The sequence below is a fragment of the Blennius ocellaris genome (assembly GCF_963422515.1).
Source record: "Blennius ocellaris genome assembly, chromosome: 6".
Classification (NCBI taxonomy): Eukaryota; Metazoa; Chordata; class Actinopteri; order Blenniiformes; family Blenniidae; genus Blennius; species Blennius ocellaris.
The window spans coordinates 25,257,467-25,274,645 of NC_137655.1; the positions used below are offsets into that span (position 1 = coordinate 25,257,467).

Below are 17,179 nucleotides of genomic sequence, written 5' to 3' on the forward strand. Positions count from 1 at the left end.
TTGGAATGGACACTAGAAGACTTGTGTATTACTAAATTAGTATGGATATGGCATCTGTCTGGGGATTTCATTTAATTACATTTTATTCTTTCAGAAACTCTGAAATCAAAGTGTTCTGATAGGATGACGTGGGATTAACCGTTCAGATGAGAAGGAGCCTGGCTGATGAGGGCTGCTTGTTGTTCCTCAGTAAAGTGTATTTAGATTATTATATAGCACCTTCCACAGACAAAGGTCTCTACGGTCTTTACACCATTAACAGCAGGAACATAAAAACAGAAATACTGTCGTTTCCAGACTATAAGCCTCTTTTCACACATTTTGAACCCTGATGCAGATGTTTTCTGGATTTCACTGGTTGACGTGCTTCAAGCTGTTCTTCATCACTGATGCATTCTGGTGCATCACTTTACTCTGAACTTTCTCTTTTTCTCCGTCTCTTCCTGCGGTTTCTTTATATTCAGGTGTGCTCAATAGTCCAGAAATGATGGAATATTAGTATTTGTAGTAATGCTGATTAAGCAGAAGAGTAACAGGTAGGATCCACAGCAGTAAACACGTACATCAATAAAAGCAATATGTAAGTAAGATGAAGCAGCTCCAGGTCAGCCAGTGGGAATAACAGAAGTTGTTGATGGACCTCAGCTTTACGACGTTACAGGAAGAACCCAGACAGTGAATCTCTCTGCTGGACTTCCTGTCAGGACTTTGTGGCGAAAACCCAATTATATTTACATGAATGCTTTTGTTCCCTGCATCGTGTTTAAAAGAATCGTCGTCTGAGGTTTGTGCTTGGATTTAAAGCATCAGTCCTCCAGTCCAGGCCGTTCCCACTACAGGGTCAGTTTCCTTCCTCTTTTATTCAGACGATCGCTGCAGTGATTCCTCCTGGACACGAGGCAACGCTTGTCATGTTGCTGGGGTTGTTTGTGTATTTGTCATTTATTTTCAATAATGGAAATATCCACGTGTAAAGTAAAACAAGGTAAGATAAATAGACTCACATTATAAATAACACCTTATTCTCCCCCTCCAGAGGAGGAGGGGGGAGGAGGAGGAGGGAGGAGGAAGAGGAGGAGGGGGAGGAGGAGGAGGAGGAGGAGGGGGGAGGGAGGAAGCGGAGGAGGAGGGGGGGAGGGAGGAGGGAGGAGGGGGGGAGGAGGAGGAGGAGGGAGGAAGAGGAGGAGGAGGGAGGAAGAGGAGGAGGAGGGAGGAAGAGGAGGGGGGAGGGAGGAAGCGGAGGAAGAGGAGGAGGGGGGAGGAGGAGGGAGGGAGGAGGAGGAGGGAGGAAGAGGAGGAGGAGGGGGGGGAGGAAGAGGAGGAGGAGGGAGGAAGAGGAGGAGGAGGGAGGAAGAGGAGGGGGGAGGGAGGAAGCGGAGGAGGAAGGAAGAGGAGGGGGGGAGGAGGAGGAGGAGGGAGGGAGGAGGAGGAGGAGGGGGGGAGGAGGAGGAGGAGGAGGAGGAGGGAGGGAGGAGGAGGAGGAGGGGGGAGGGAGGGAGGAGGAGGAGGAGGAGGATACAGTCTGAACAGGCCACATGTCGCTGGAACTCAAAAATCTAGTAGGATAATTCATATTATGATCAAAATAACTCCTCAAATCCCATAAATGATGTTTAACAGACACATTTCTACATTGTGATTCTCCCACGGGACACAACCTCAACATGTGCCCCTGGTGGTCAGACCGTGGTACTGCAGGTATCATAGTGTCAGACGTTCTGCCCTCAGGCTGCATGTGAGACAAACGATATGGTCTAGAATCTTCCATGGTGGCTCTAATGGCCACACTTTACATGAGTTTCCCCTCAGAACAGCACAGTTCTCTCTTCATGTTGCTTCACCTTGTGACAGACGTCAGTGTGAGCACACCGCCTCGCATTGGTCAGTCTTCACTGTGACCACTGTCCCTCATTAAGAACAGTCAACGAGGAAAGTTTCACTGTTTGTCTGAGACGTACTAGAAAACAACCCCTAATGATGTTTGGGTATTAAAGATGTATACCGACTTACCGACTACAGAAAAACAGGATTTCAATTGTTTTCGTGACTTTAAATTGCTAGAATTCTGTCTGAGTCGTCGATTCCTCCAGAACCTTTCAGGAGTGTATTGAGTGTAATTGTAGTGGAGGAGTTTCAGTTCAGCTCCACATGCAGCAGTAATTCCTTCAACAATGACAGAGGAGAGCCTATTAGTCCTATTAGTCCTATTTATACCTCCATTGTCCACCAGCTGCTCCTCAAATTATCAGGCTTTGGTGTCTGTCTCTCACCTGTTGTCTCCTGCATGGCAGCTAAAGGACGGAATGCATTGTCCCCTTGGACAACTTGAATTGATCTACATTTAGAGGCTCTTATAGGTTTTGGTTCGAATATTCAACAAGTGTTGAGGACCCGACTGAGGAAGTTTCAAAATAAAACGCTGTAATATGAAACTTTTTTTTAAACATCGCATCAAATGTGAAGCACTTATGAAAAGTGTTGCTCAGATTAATGAACCAGAGACTCGTCCCCTCAACCTGTAGAGACTCATCCCCTCAACCTGTAGAGACTCATTCCCTCAACCCGTAGAGACTCATCCCCTCAACCTGTAGAGACTCATTCCCTCAACCCGTAGAGACTCATCCCCTCAACCTGTAGAGACTCATTCCCTCAACCTGTAGACACTCATCCCCTCAACCTGTAGACACTCATCCCCTCAACCTGTAGAGACTCATTCCCTCAACCTGTAGAGACTCATTCCCTCAACCTGTAGACACTCATCCCCTCAACCTGTAGAGACTCATTCCCTCAACCTGTAGACACTCATCCCCTCAACCTGTAGAGACTCGTCCCCTCAACCTGTAGAGACTCGTCCCCTCAACCTGTAGAGACTCGTTCCCTCAACCTGTAGAGACTCGTCCCCTCAACCTGTAGAGACTCATTCCCTCAACCTGTAGAGACTCATTCCTCAACCTGTAGAGACTCGTCCCCTCAACCTGTAGAGACTCGTCCCCTCAACCTGTCCGTGTTCAGCTTGTTGAGTCGTTGGATCTTTTCCGTCATATTTAATAAACCTCACTGCAGTCTGACGGCTTTATTGTTTGTTTGTCTTACGTCCTGTAAGGACGTAAGACGTCCTTACAGTTCCTGGTAGGACGTCTTTCTCCTCTCTTCTTATCAAATGGAATGTATGAGACAGGTTCTGGTCTTTAATTGGATGTTTTACAGTCATTAAAAGGCTTTGAGCAAATTAGACAAGACCAGTAATGATCCTGATGGACACCACATCGTCTCCATAACGACAGCCTTGAGCCTGTGATGGACAGAGTGATGGACAGAGTGATGGACAGAATGATGGACAGAGTGATGGACAGTGATGGACAGTGATGGACAGAATGATGGACAGAGTGATGGACAGTGATGGACAGAGTGATGGACAGAGTGATGGACGTGGCCTAATGAGTCCACACTAACTGTCATAGATGAAAGCAGCCGGTGGTTGTAATGTTGTGGCTGAAAGGTGTAAACTGTTTAGATGTGACTCCAGGATTATGTCACTAAATATGCTGGTTCAAGACTGTTATGTATAATAATAATAATTATTGTTATTATTAAGTATGATAAAAGACAAATCCACCCATTCTTGAAGTCAATAATACAAATGTTTTTATGTTACAAATGATTTTCAAAATAAGAGCAGATCTGTTAATATTTCCAGCATAAGATGTTTGGAGGTCACTTCCTGTCAGGAGCATTGAGTTACATGAAGCTTTGAAAAGTGGTGGAGACCAAAACTGAGGGTAGAGAGAGAGAGAGAGAGCAGTGGAGACCAAAACTGAGGGTAAAGAGAGAGAGAGAGCAGTGGAGACCAACACTGAGGGTAAAGAGAGAGAGAGAGAGCAGTGGAGACCAACACTGAGGGTAAAGAGAGAGAGTGAGAGAGAGCAGTGGAGACCAAAACTAAGGGTAAAGAGAGAGAGAGAGCAGTGGAGACCAACACTGAGGGTAAAGAGAGAGAGAGAGCAGTGGAGACCAAAACTGAGGGTAAAGAGAGAGAGAGAGAGCAGTGGAGACCAAAACTGATGGTAAAGAGAGAGAGAGAGCAGTGGAGACCAAAACTGAGGGTAAAGAGAGAGAGAGAGAGCAGTGGAGACCAAAACTGATGGTAAAGAGAGAGAGAGAGCAGTGGAGACCAAAACTGAGGGTAAAGAGAGAGAGAGAGAGCAGTGGAGACCAGCAGCAGAAACAAACACAACAGTGAGACTCACAATGTGCAGAAGTTCTATGGTGGACCATGTGACCAATGAGGAAGGGCTCTCTCGCTCTCTCTCCCTCTCTCTCTCTGGCTCTCTCTCTCTCTCGCTCTCTCTCTCTCTCTCTCTCTCTCTCTCTCTCGCTGGCTCTCTCACTCTTTCTCTCTCTCTCGCTGGCTCTCTCTCTCTCTCTCTCTCTCTCTCTCTCTCTCGCTGGCTCTCTCACTCTTTCTCTCTCTCTCGCTGGCTCTCTCTCTCTCTCTCTCTCTCGCTGGCTCTCTCACTCTCTCTCTCTCTCTCTCTCTCTCTCTCTCTCTCTCTCTCTCTCTCTCATCACCTATTCCTGGAGGTTTTTCCAGTGTCCTCATCATGAAGCCATGCAGCAGCAGCAGCAGCAGCAGCAGAGCAGCAGTGAGCAGTTGTGCACAGTCCAGTCCATCTGATAGGGTGGTTCCTCCCTCCTCCCCCCCTCCCCCCCTCCCTCCCTCCTCCCTCCTCCCTCCCTCCCCCCCCCCCTCCCTCTAGTTGTTGGTTGTTTCAGTTCATCACAAATAAGTAGTCTCTCAGACCATGTTGGTGTATAAGTGACCAGCAAGCGATAGCAGCTTGATTCACCATGTGTGTGTGTGTAGTATTATATAACCTTTGTCCCCTTCCAGCTCCACACGACTTTCCTTTTGGTGGTCCATGTTTTACAATCAAGCAGAAAACCCAATGAACAGAGGAAAAGAGTCAGTGAGGTGAACTGGAAAGTCAGCAGTTCATCTCAGCAGCAGTGGAAACTCAGTTTGGAAATGGAAACGAGGCCGTTTGAACTTTAAGAACCTTTTTTCTTTTTTTGTCCAGAATTTTACCACCGAGATAAAAATAGTCACTAGTTTCCTTTTTTCTACAAACCAACTCCGGAGTCCTCGCCTGTAATTCTGCTCGTGTCTCTGGTCTCTGCTCTCTGGTCTCATGTCTCTGGTCTCATGTCTTCTCTGGTCTCGTGTCTCAGGTCTCTGGTCTCATGTCTTCTCTGGTCTTGTGTCTCAGGTCTCTGGTCTTATGTCTTCTCTGGTCGCATGTCTCTGGTCTCATGTCGTCTCTGGTCTCATGTCGTCTCTGGTCTCATGTCTCTGGTCTCATGTCGTCTCTGGTCTCATGTCTCTGGTCTCATGTCGTCTCTGGTCTCATGTCTCTGGTCTTGTGTCTCATGTCTCTGGTCTCATGTCTTCTCTGGTCTCATGTCGTCGCTGGTCTCTGGTCTTGTGTCATGTCTCATGTCTCTGGTCTCAAATCGTCTCTGGTCTTATGTCTTCTCTGGTCTCATGTCTTCTCTGGTCTCATGTCTTCTCTGGTCTCATGTCGTCTCTGGTCTCATGTCTCTAGTCTCATGTCGTCTCTGGTCTCGTGTCTCTGGTCTCGTGTCTCATGTCTCTGGTCTCCTGTCTCATGTCTATGGTCTCATGTCTCCTGTCTCTCTCATGTCTCTGGTCTCATGTCTCTGGTCTCATGTCTCCTGTCTCTCTCGTGTCTCTGGTCTCATGTCTCATGTCTCTGGTCTCATGTCTCCTGTCTCTCTCTGGTCTCTGGTTCTCCTCATGTCTTCTCTGGTCTCATGTCTTCTCTGGTCTCATGTCGTCGCTGGTCTCTGGTCTCGTGTCATGTCTCTGGTCTCATGTCATCTCTGGTCTCGTGTCTCATGTCTCTGGTTTCGTGTCTCATGTCTCTGGTCTCATGTCTCATGTCTCTCTCATGTCTCTGGTCTCATGTCTCATATCTCCTGTATCTAGCATGTCTCTGGTCTCATGTGTCATGTCGTCTCTGGTCTCATGTCTCTGGTCTCATGTCTCTGGTCTCATGTCGTCTCTGGTCTCATGTCTTCTCTGGTCTCATGTCGTCGCTGGTCTCATGTCGTCTCTGGTCTCATGTCTCTGGTCTCATGTCGTCTCTGGTCTCATGTCTCTGGTCTCATGTCCATGGTCTCATGTCTCCTGTCTCTCTCATGTCTCTGGTCTCATGTCTCCTGTCTCTCTCATGTCTCTGGTCTCATGTCTATGGTCTCATGTCTCCTGTCTCTCTCTGGTCTCTGGTTCTCCTCATGTCTCATGTCTTCTCTGGTCTCATGTCTCCTCTCTCCTGTCTCATGTCCTCAGGATTGACATCGAGGACTCTGAGGCGGTGGGCATCTCCAACGTGATCTCCAACCTGATCACCATGTTCCCCCGGAGCACCTTGACGGCGCTGCCCAGCGACCTCTTCACCTCCTTCATCAACTGCCTCACGCTGCTCAGCTGCTCGTTTGGCCGCAGCGCCGCCCTGGAGGAGGTGGTGGGTATCACCACTGCTGCTGCTTCTCTTTCTTTCTTTGAGTCTGGAGTTTAACTGTCAGTTTACAATGAATCAGCGTTTTCAAAAGTTCAGATTTTAAAGGATTTTTTCTTCAAACTTGACAATAGATTGAAAAAATGCAGCAGTTTTGGACCCTTGATCCAGTAAATGTGACTTTTGCAGATGTTCTCACAGGCTTTGGGTTGGACATGATGCTGACGTCTGTCAGTGTCCACGTCTCGTTATGTTACAAGATCTAAAGTGTTCCAATGAGTCCATGTGTGTCCATATATTGTTTTTATGTTCAATTTAATGTTTTCAGTGGAATCTTGTTGAGACTCATTTGGTTTAACGAGGGACATTTTGTGTCCAATGAGGTTTTCAGTGTTATTTCAGTCAAATGTAGATTTTAAAGTGACGGGCTGTAACTGTCCCTGTCTCCAGTTGGACAAGGACGACATGGTGTACATGGAGGCCTACGACAAGCTGCTGGAGTCCTGGTTGACGCTGGTCCAGGACGAGGACCACTTCCCCCGGGGCTGCTTCGTCCAGCCGGCCGTCCAAGTCTTCAACTCCTACATCCAGTGTCACCTGGCTGCTCCCGACGGGACACGCAACCTGGTGAGTGTCCTGTCTGTCCTCACTGTCCTACTGTCCTCACTGTCATCACTGTCATCACTGTCCTCACTGTCCTACTGTCCTCACTGCTACTGTCCTCACTGTCCTCACTGTCATCACTGTCCTCACTGCTCCTGTCCTCACTGTCCTCACTGTCCTACTGTCCTCACTGTCCTCGCTGCTACTGTCATCACTGTCCTACTGTCCTCACTGCTACTGTTCTACTGTCCTCACTGTCCTACTGTCCTCACTGTCCTAATGTCCTCTCTCTCCTCACTGTCCTACTGTCCTCACTGCTACTGTCCTCACTGTCCTCACTGCTACTGTCATCACTGTCCTACTGTCCTCACTGCTACTGTTCTACTGTCCTCACTGTCCTACTGTCCTCACTGCTACTGTCCTCACTGTCCTCACTGCTACTCTCCTCACTATCCTACTGTCCTCACTGCCCTCACAGCTGGCAGCTACTGTCCTCACTGCTAGCAGCTACTGTCCTCACTGTCGTCACTGCTGGCAGCTACTGTCCTCTCTGTCATCTCTGTCCTCCTGTCCTCACTGCCCTCAATGTCCTCACTGCTACTGTCCTCACTGTCCTCACTGTTCCCACTGCCCTCACTGTCCTCACTGCCCTCACAGCTGACAGCTACTGTCCTCACTGCTAGCAGCCACTGTCCTCACTGCTGGCAGCTACTGTCCTCACTGTCATCTCTGTCCTCACTGTCCTCTCTGTCCTACTGTCCTCACTGCCCTCACTGCTACTGTCCTCACTGCCCTCAATGTCCTCACTGTCCTCATTGCCCTCACTGTCCTCACTGCTACTGTCCTCACTGCCCTGTCCTCACTGCTAGCAGCTACTGTCCTCACTGCTGGCAGCTACTGTCCTCACTGTCCTACTGTCCTCACTGCCCTCACTGCTACTGTCCTCACTGCCCTCAATGTCCTCACTGTCCTCACTGCTACTGTCCTCACTGCCAGCAGCTACTGTCCTCACTGCCCTCACTGTCCTCACTGCTACTGTCCTCACTGCTACTGTCCTCACTGCTACTGTCCTCACTGTCCCCACTGCCCTCACTGTCCCCACTGCCCTCACTGTCCTCACTGCTACTGTCCTCACTGTCCTACTGTCCCCACTGCCCTCACTGTCCTCACTGCTACTGTCCTCACTGTCCTACTGTCCTCACTGCCCTCACAGCTGGCAGCTACTGCCCTCACAGCTGGCAGCTACTGTCCTCACTGCTAGCAGCTACTGTCCTCTCTGTCATCTCTGTCCTCCTGTCCTCACTGCCCTCAATGTCCTCACTGCTACTGTCCTTACTGTCCCCACTGCCCTCACTGTCCTCACTGCTACTGTCCTCACTGCCCTCACAGCTGGCAGCTACTGTCCTCACTGCTAGCAGCTACTGTCCTCACTGTCCTCTCTGTCATCTCTGTCCTCACTGTCCTCACTGCCAGCAGCTACTGTCCTCACTGCCCTCACTGTCCTCACTGCCCTGTCCTACTGTCCTCACTGCCCTCACTGCTACTGTCCTCACTGCCCTCAATGTCCTCACTGTCCTCACTGCTACTGTCCTCACTGCACTCACTGTCCTCACTGCTACTGTCCTCACTGTCGCCGGTTTCTGTGTGAACTCTCTCTCCTTCACTTTAACCAGTCGGTGAACGGCCTGTCGTCCCACGACGAGGAGGAGATCAACGAGCTGCAGGAGGATGACCGGGAACTGTTCTCAGACCAGCTGTCCAGCATCGGCATGTTGGGACGGGTGGCTGCAGACCACTGTATCCCCCTGCTCACCAGGTAACCAGTTAACCAGTTACCACTGTATCCCCCTCCTCACCAGGTAACCAGTTACCACTGTATCCCCCTCCTCACCAGGTAACCAGTTAACCAGTTACCACTGTATCCCCCTGCTCACCAGTTAACCAGTTACCACTACCCCCCTGCTCACCAGGTAACCAGTTACCACTACCCCCTGCTCACCAGTTAACCAGGTAACCAGTTACCACTACCCCCTGCTCACCAGTTAACCAGGTAACCAGTTACCACTACCCCCTGCTTACCAGTTAACCAGTTACCACTACCCCCCTGCTCACCAGTTAAACAGTTACCACTGTATCCCCCTGCTCACCAGGTAACCAGTTACCACTGTATCCCCCTGCTCACCAGTTAACCAGGTAACCAGTTACCACTACCCCCCTGCTCACCAGTTAACCAGTTACCACTGTATCCCCCTGCTCACCAGTTAACCAGGTAACCAGTTACCACTACCCCCCGCTCACCAGTTAACCAGTTACCACTGTATCCCCCGGCTCACCAGGTAATCAGTTAACCAGTTACCACTACCCCCCTGCTCACCAGTTAACCAGTTACCACTGTATCCCCCTGCTCACCAGGTAACCAGTTACTACTACCCCCCGCTCACCAGTTAACCAGTTACCACTGTATCCCCCTGCTCACCAGTTAACCAGGTAACCAGTTACCACTGTCCCCCTGCTCACCAGGTAACCAGTTAACCAGTTACCACTACCCCCCTGCTCACCAGTTAACCAGTTACCACTGTATCCCCCTGCTCACCAGGTAACCAGTTACCACTACCCCCCTGCTCACCAGTTAACCAGTTACCACTGTATCCCCCTGCTCACCAGGTAACCAGTTAACCAGTTACCACTGTATCCCCCTGCTCACCAGGTAACCAGTTACCACTACCCCCCTACTCACCAATTACCACTGTATCCCCCTGCTCACCAGTTAACCAGGTAACCAGTTACCACTACCCCCCACTCACCAGTTAACCAGTTACCACTGTATCCCCCTGCTCACCAGGTAACCAGTTAACCAGCTACCACTACCCCCCTGCTCACCAGTTAACCAGTTACCACTGTATCCCCCTGCTCACCAGGTAACCAGTTAACCAGCTACCACTACCCCCCTGCTCACCAGTTAACCAGTTACCACTGTATCCCCCTGCTCACCAGTTAACCAGTTACCACTACCCCCCTGCTCACCAGGTAACCAGTTACCACTACCCCCTGCTCACCAGTTAACCAGGTAACCAGTTACCACTACCCCCCTGCTCACCAGGTAACCAGTTACCACTACCCCCCTGCTCACCAGTTAACCAGTTACCACTGTATCCCCCTGCTCACCAGGTAACCAGTTACCACTACCCCCCTGCTCACCAGTTAACCAGTTACCACTGTATCCCCCTGCTCACCAGGTAACCAGTTACCACTGTATCCCCCTGCTCACCAGGTAACCAGTTAACCAGCTACCACTACCCCCCTGCTCACCAGTTAACCAGTTACCACTGTAGCCCCCTGCTCACCAGGTAACCAGTTAACCAGCTACCACTACCCCCCTGCTCACCAGTTAACCAGTTACCACTGTATCCCCCTGCTCACCAGTTAACCAGTTAACCAGTTACCACTACCCCCCTGCTCACCAGTTACCACTACCCCCCTGCTCACCAGGTAACCAGTTACCACTGTATCCCCCTGCTCACCAGTTAACCAGGTAACCAGTTACCACTACCCCCCTGCTCACCAGGTAACCAGTTACCACTGTATCCCCCTGCTCACCAGGTAACCAGTTAACCAGTTACCACTGTCCCCCTGCTCACCAGGTAACCAGGTAACCAGTTACCACTGTCCCCCTGCTCACCAGGTAACCAGTTAACCAGTTACCACTACCCCCCTGCTCAGCAGGAAGTGAGAGCCTCTGCTGGTGGAAGTGTCCTGGTCTGGTGGTGTTAAAGTGTTAAAGCTGGTTGGATGCTGCAGAACTAGTCAGTTTACTGAGAGGCGTTCAGGGACACTTCTGGACAATAGTTATGCTTTTTCCTTTTTCTTCTTTCAGAAAAGCTCAGAATTCAGCCCACAGTTGTAGTTTTGTGTACAATGGTGGAAAAATAGACTCAGTGTGCTTGTGATTGTGGTTTCAGTCAGAAATACTTGGGGAACTCAGCAGCGGCAGCTAAATATCAAGCAAAGACACTTCCAGTGCGACCAGCCCCTGGTGGAGGTTCTTCTGAAATACATGTGGTGCTCTCTCTTCAAGATTTAGTTATTAGGCTGCTGAATTTAAAGGTTCCAACACAAGATGAGACAGTTTTACTTTTTCTTATATATATATATAAAGTGGAAATATTGTTGCATAAACTTCTGTGGGATAGATTTTTACTGTTTCAAAATTATTTAAAAACAATTATTTCCCTGAAATGCGGCTGAGCAGGAAGTCAAAACATTATAATTTCATATGAGACTTTGTTTTTGCTTGTGACACATCCAGGTATAGTTTGACTGCGATAAATATGTAAATATCTTACAATTGGAGAGGTGTAGATTTCAGATCAAGCTTGAGAGCAAAACCAGCCCACGATCGATCAATCAATCGATCAATCAATCAAGCAAATTGTATGAAGATGTCAAAGAAAACGGCTGTTTTGTTGTTTTCTTCTTAACTAAGGTCTGGACACAACACTGAGCTGAGGTATGAAAGATGCTAAACTAGCATGAGCCTCAAAGCCGAGTTTGTAAAAACCTGCATATACGGCAGCTAGAGGATAAAAGCTTCACTGTATTTTGCACAAGAAAGAATCTTTAAAATGACTTGTGTTGAGATTGTCGTCATTTTCCGCAGAAACGGTTTGGTTTTGTGAAACTATTGACTTTTCCGTGGTGTATTCTCTGAGCCACAACAAAGAAAAGTTTAAATGTAAAGGTTATGACGGCTCTATGGGACCTGTCCAGGCCACTCAAAAGGAAATGGGACAGTATGTACATGTCCCCGAACTAAGACGTGTCCCCCCCTCCTCCATGACGAGAACCTCCACAGTTCCTCTCCAGATGAACATAAGAACAAGGACAGTTCATACTCCGAGGAGATGCTGTCAGAATAGCAGGCCACGCCCCCCCCACAACAGGCCACGCCCCCTCACAACAGACCACATGTCTGTAAAGCAGCGTTTTACTTTCCCGCCTCCAGGTTTCAGAAAAGCATTTCTCTGAATGGTTCCAGTAATAAAAGAGAGTTTCTGTCTGAGCCGCCATGTTGGTCTGGTTTTACCTGCAGGAGCTTTTGGTGATGCGTTCAGGTGCATCACGTAACTCCACCCTCCAACATGTTAACGCTCTGCGGGGTTCGTACAGAAGCAACATAGCAAGATAAACATGATTAAAGTATGAGTGATAGTCAGTGCAGCTCCTCAACAGTCGGTCGGGACGCTCGCCTCCACCCAAACTCATTTCTACGTCCAGACGGAGCTGGACGGAGGAAATGATGTCCTTTTGTCCAGCAGGACTCTGGAGGACTGAACTTTCTTCTTCTGATGGATGATAAATCACCTTCAGTGTCCAGCGGTTCAGCGTTAATAATCTTCTTTCTGCTTCATGAAATCTGTTTGGTCTTTGTGCCGTTGAGCATCACCCTGTCCACCACTCCTCTCTGGTTGGACTGATTCCTGTCCTCACTGGTTCCTGTCCCCACTGATTCCTGTCCCCACTGATTCCTGTCCTCACCGATTCCTGTCCTCACCAATCACTGTCTTCACCGGTCACTGTCCTCACTGATTCCTGTCCTCACTGGTTCCTGTCCTCACTGGTTCCTGTCCTCACCAATCACTGTCCCCACGGATTCCTGTCCTCACCGATTCCTGTCCTCACTGATCACTGTCCCCACTGATTCCTGTCCCCACCGACCACTGTCCTCACCGACCACTGTCCCCACCGACCACTGTCCTCACCGACCACTGTCCTCACCGACCACTGTCCCCACCGATCACTGTCCCCACCGACCACTGTCCTTACCGACTACTGTCCCCACCGACCACTGTCCTCACCGACCACTGTCCCCACCGACCACTGTCCTCACCAATCACTGTCTTCACCGGTCACTGTCCTCACTGATTCCTGTCCTCACCGATCACTGTCTCCAACGTTTCTCCACGTGGACACATCCTGAGCAGGACCTCTTCCAGACTTTGTCAAACTCTCTTTGGTCCACCGAGGTTGTGATTCCTCTAAAGTTCTGTCCTGTCCCCCCCGTCCCCCCCAGCCTGCTGGAGGACCGGGTCACGCGGCTCCACGGCCAGCTGCAGAGGACCCAGCAGCAGCTCATGACCGCCTCAGACTTCGGCTCTTTAGACCGCAAAGTCCTGGACGACCTGTACGAGGACATCCACTGGCTCATCCTGGTCTCAGGTCAGCCCCCGACACCACTACAGGGACAGGGACTTAAGTTAGACCTGATTCGGACTGTTGGGTGAGGGGGGGGTCAGTACAAGCTGTTAGTTTCCACAGGATTGATCAAAACCAGAGTAACAAGGAGCTGTAGGCTGCTACAAAACAACAGAGGGACTTTTATAGTGTTCACAGATGACTTTTCCAGCGTTGTATTTTCTAGTTAACTGGTTTTATTTGTGGCCGAGGCTGAAACAGAGAACTCCACCCAGCTGTGGGTGAGACTTAAATCAAATATTGTCCCGGTCGACATCATTTAAAGCATTTTGGTGAGGCTGGCTGGGCCACACTTCCAAAATAAGACACGGCCAAGGCCAGAACCTGTCACTAATAAATATGTTTTCACAACATTAAAGCTTCAGAGGAGTTTAAACTGACCGTATTTGAGTACTTGGAAGTAATTATGGAGTCCTCACAGTATTATTGGGAGCTGGTAGTGATTTACCTGTTCTTGACATTCCAGCATTAGTTTTATATTTGATTTTATGATGTATACATTTCAAACATTATTCAAAACAAGATTCTCAAACGTCTGCCAAGAAAGGCTGTTCAGTGAAAGTAGTGGTTTTCTTGATCTCCAGGGTTTGAATGGAGGGAAACTGTTTGTGTCCGTCTGCTCTGCAGGGTATCTCCTGGCAGACGACCCTCAGGGCGAAACGCCTCTGATCCCGTCCGAGGTGATGGAGTTCTCCATCAAGCACTCCACAGAGGTGGACATCAACACCACCCTGCAGATCCTGGGCTCTCCGGGGGAGAAGGCCTCGTCCATCCCGGGCTGCCACCGCACCGACTGCGTCATCAGGTGGGATTTATTTATTATTTATGTTTTTCCTGTGGAAATGTTTCCTCACAACCAGGATTTCTCGATGAACTAATGAAGCAGTGTGACTCTGATCACACTGCTTCACCAGCTTCAACAACTGCCACTGCTTGAAATCTGAAGTTACATTGGAAAGAGGAAACAATTCTGTCGGGTTGAAGTTGAGATAGATTCATGAATCCTGAATATGATTTCAGTCATAAGTAGATGAAAAGCTGCGGCCTGCAGGAAGCGTAAACATTGAGCCCAGATTGTAGTTGTTGGTGTTCGATGTAGGAAACCTGCATGCTTTTTCTTTGTCGACTGTGTTTTCCTCAGAATAGAAACAGATGAGTGAATGATGCCGAGGAGCTTTTGAACGTGTGGATTATCCTCTCTGCTTCTTGAGGTGTGACACGGGATATTTACAGTTGTTGGCCGTGGCTCTGTGGCGTCGGCCTCCGACAACGGGAAGGTCGACGGCTCCAGTCTACAAACTAATTAAGAAAGCATGTGGAGGGAAGGTGAAAGAGTCTGAGCCACACAGGAGCTGCTTCTCCTCAGCGACACTGTTGATCTGTGAAGGTCTGGGCCCCAGACCCTGGAACACAAGGTCTGGGGCTTAAGACCCTGGAACACAAGGTCTGGGGCTTAAGACCCTGGAACACAAGGTCTGGGGCTTAAGACCCTGGAACACAAGGTCTGGGCCCCAGACCCTGGAACACAAGGTCTGGGCCCCAGACCCTGGAACACAAGGTCTGGGGCTTAAGACCCTGGAACACAAGGTCTGGGCCCCAGACCCTGGAACACAAGGTCTGGGGCTTAAGACCCTGGAACACAAGGTGTGGGGCTTAAGACCCTGGAACACAAGGTGTGGGGCTTAAGACCCTGGAACACAAGGTCTGGATAGAGAAGCGTCTGCTAACAGGACCACGTGTTTAACTGGGTTTCTAGAACAACACGGAACCCACAGGGGTCTGTCTGCCTGTCTGCCTGTCTGTCTGTCTGTCTGTCTGTCTGTCTGTGTGTGTGTCTGTGTGTTAGAACTTTTCTTTGGATTACATTGTTTTAATATGCACCGATCAGCCTTAACATTAGGACCACCTGATCAGCCTTAACATGAGGACCACCTGATCAGCCTTCACATGAGGACCACCGTCCAGAAGGCCCAGATGTGTTGACGTCTCCATTAGAGCGATGAAACCAGTGTAATGTAATATTTTCCATGGTTGTGGTCTTTGACTCCCCTTTGCTGGTCTGGTGGCCTGAAGGTAGACTGGTATCACATCTTCACTGCCTCTGAGGAGCAGGACCAGTCCATGGAGACCATGAAGACCATGAAGACCAGGTAGAACAGACATGGTCCAGCAGGACCTCCTGCAGGACCAGTTTACTGTCAGTAGACCGTCTCATGTCTTTGAGCAACAGAGACCACCTTCTCCTCTTGTTCTGACCCGGTCTGACCCGGTCTGACCCGGTCTGACCCGCAGCACCTTCTCCTCTGGTCGGTTCCCCACAACACCAAACCTTGACCAGATCCTTGATGTCCAGTAAACAGACGGCTGGAACCTGGAAGGGACATAATTCATCAGTGAAACGTGAGCCGGCGGGAGCTGTGGTTGGACCCGGTCTGACCCGGTCTGATCCGGTCTGACCCGGTCTGACCCAGTCTGACCCGGTCTGACCCGGTCTGATCCGGTCTGATCCGGTCTGACCCGGTCTGATCCAGTCTGACCCGGTCTAACCCGGTCTGATCCAGTCTGACCCGGTCTGATCCGGTCTGACCCGGTCTGACCCAGTCTGACCCAGTCTGACCCGGTCTGACCCGGTCTGATCCGGTCTGATCCGGTCTGACCCGGTCTGATCCAGTCTGACCCGGTCTAACCCGGTCTGATCCAGTCTGACCCGGTCTGATCCAGTCTAACCCGGTCTGACCCGGTCCACTCCTCACTCACATCCTCACACTGGTTGTGCTTTAACATGACTTTAGCCCCGTCTCCACCGCACACAAGTGCCGGGGCGGAGCGGAGCGGTTCGGAGCAGTTCGGAATAGAAACCCCGACCGAAATTTTGGGTCGCGTCCCCACTGCAGAGAGGAGCATGAAAAGTGGGCGGGGCTTATGAGCTCCGCAGAAATGTGACATTATAACAGAAAAGAACGTCGTCAGATGTAGATCTTATGAATCCTCTGTTGTTGTTTAAATTCTCCACTTTGCACTGTTTTTTTTTGCAGCAGTCATTTTTTGCAGTGGAGAGCTGCAGCGCAACTTCCGTGTTTGTTTTGAGAGAGCGAGTCGCTCCGCCGCTTGCCGGCGACTTGCCTCGCACTCGAGCGCTCGGGTGTGGGGCAAGTGGCCGGAGCGTTCCCCCCAGTTGGCTGAGGCACAGACACGGGAGTCTGAGCTTTCTGCTCAAACCCAGGAGGTTTTCCACTCCGGCGCCACAGCGCAGCGCCGGAACACGGAGGCGCCGAGCTCCGAGCTCCTTTTCATCGCTCCCGCGGTCTGTCCCCGCGATAAAGCGCCACTGACCGCGGCTGAACAGAACGCTGACCGCCTCTGGAAAGCGGAGCGGTCAGCGCCGGAGACGAGAGCTCCAGACTCCGGTGTCACGGACGCACATCAGCGCCACGGCGAGCGCTATGCTGCAAACAGAAAACTCCAACGCGATGCAAAGTCCCTCCCCCCCGGTCTCCCCCTGCCTCTAGTCGCTCTTTCACAACAAACACTAAAGTTGAGCAGCAAAGAAAAGAAAATGAAAATAAAAACAACCAGAGCACAGCTGACCACACTGACAGCAGAGGCTTCATCCAGCCAGCACATTAAAATATTGAGGGCGTGTGGTAAATCACTGACCAATCAGCAGACAGCAGCTCAACCTCAGACCCGTTCCATGGTCCCCGGCACCCCAACGGATGGGTAGCGGAAAAGCGGTCGCCTTTGGAGCGGTCTAGAGCGGTTTAGACTGCTTTACATGTCGTGAG

At 50.2% G+C, this 17,179-nt stretch overlaps 1 protein-coding gene across 5 annotated transcripts in view; it reads left to right on the forward strand.

The window, feature by feature from the left end:
* xpo4 (exportin 4) overlaps positions 1 to 17,179 on the forward strand; it is an 82,889-nt gene that overhangs the window by 40,793 nt on the left and 24,917 nt on the right. For all 5 annotated transcript variants that reach the window (XR_013936665.1, XM_080498636.1, XM_080498634.1 and 2 more), the window contains 5 exons: positions 6,371 to 6,545; positions 6,990 to 7,166; positions 8,816 to 8,958; positions 13,213 to 13,358; positions 14,022 to 14,199. Coding sequence is in view for 4 of the 5 variants with exons in the window: in XM_080498636.1 (XP_080354762.1) it covers positions 6,371 to 6,545; positions 6,990 to 7,166; positions 8,816 to 8,958; positions 13,213 to 13,358; positions 14,022 to 14,199 (819 nt within the window). In the remaining variant the exon portion in view is untranslated. The remainder of the gene's footprint in view (positions 1 to 6,370; positions 6,546 to 6,989; positions 7,167 to 8,815; positions 8,959 to 13,212; positions 13,359 to 14,021; positions 14,200 to 17,179) is intronic.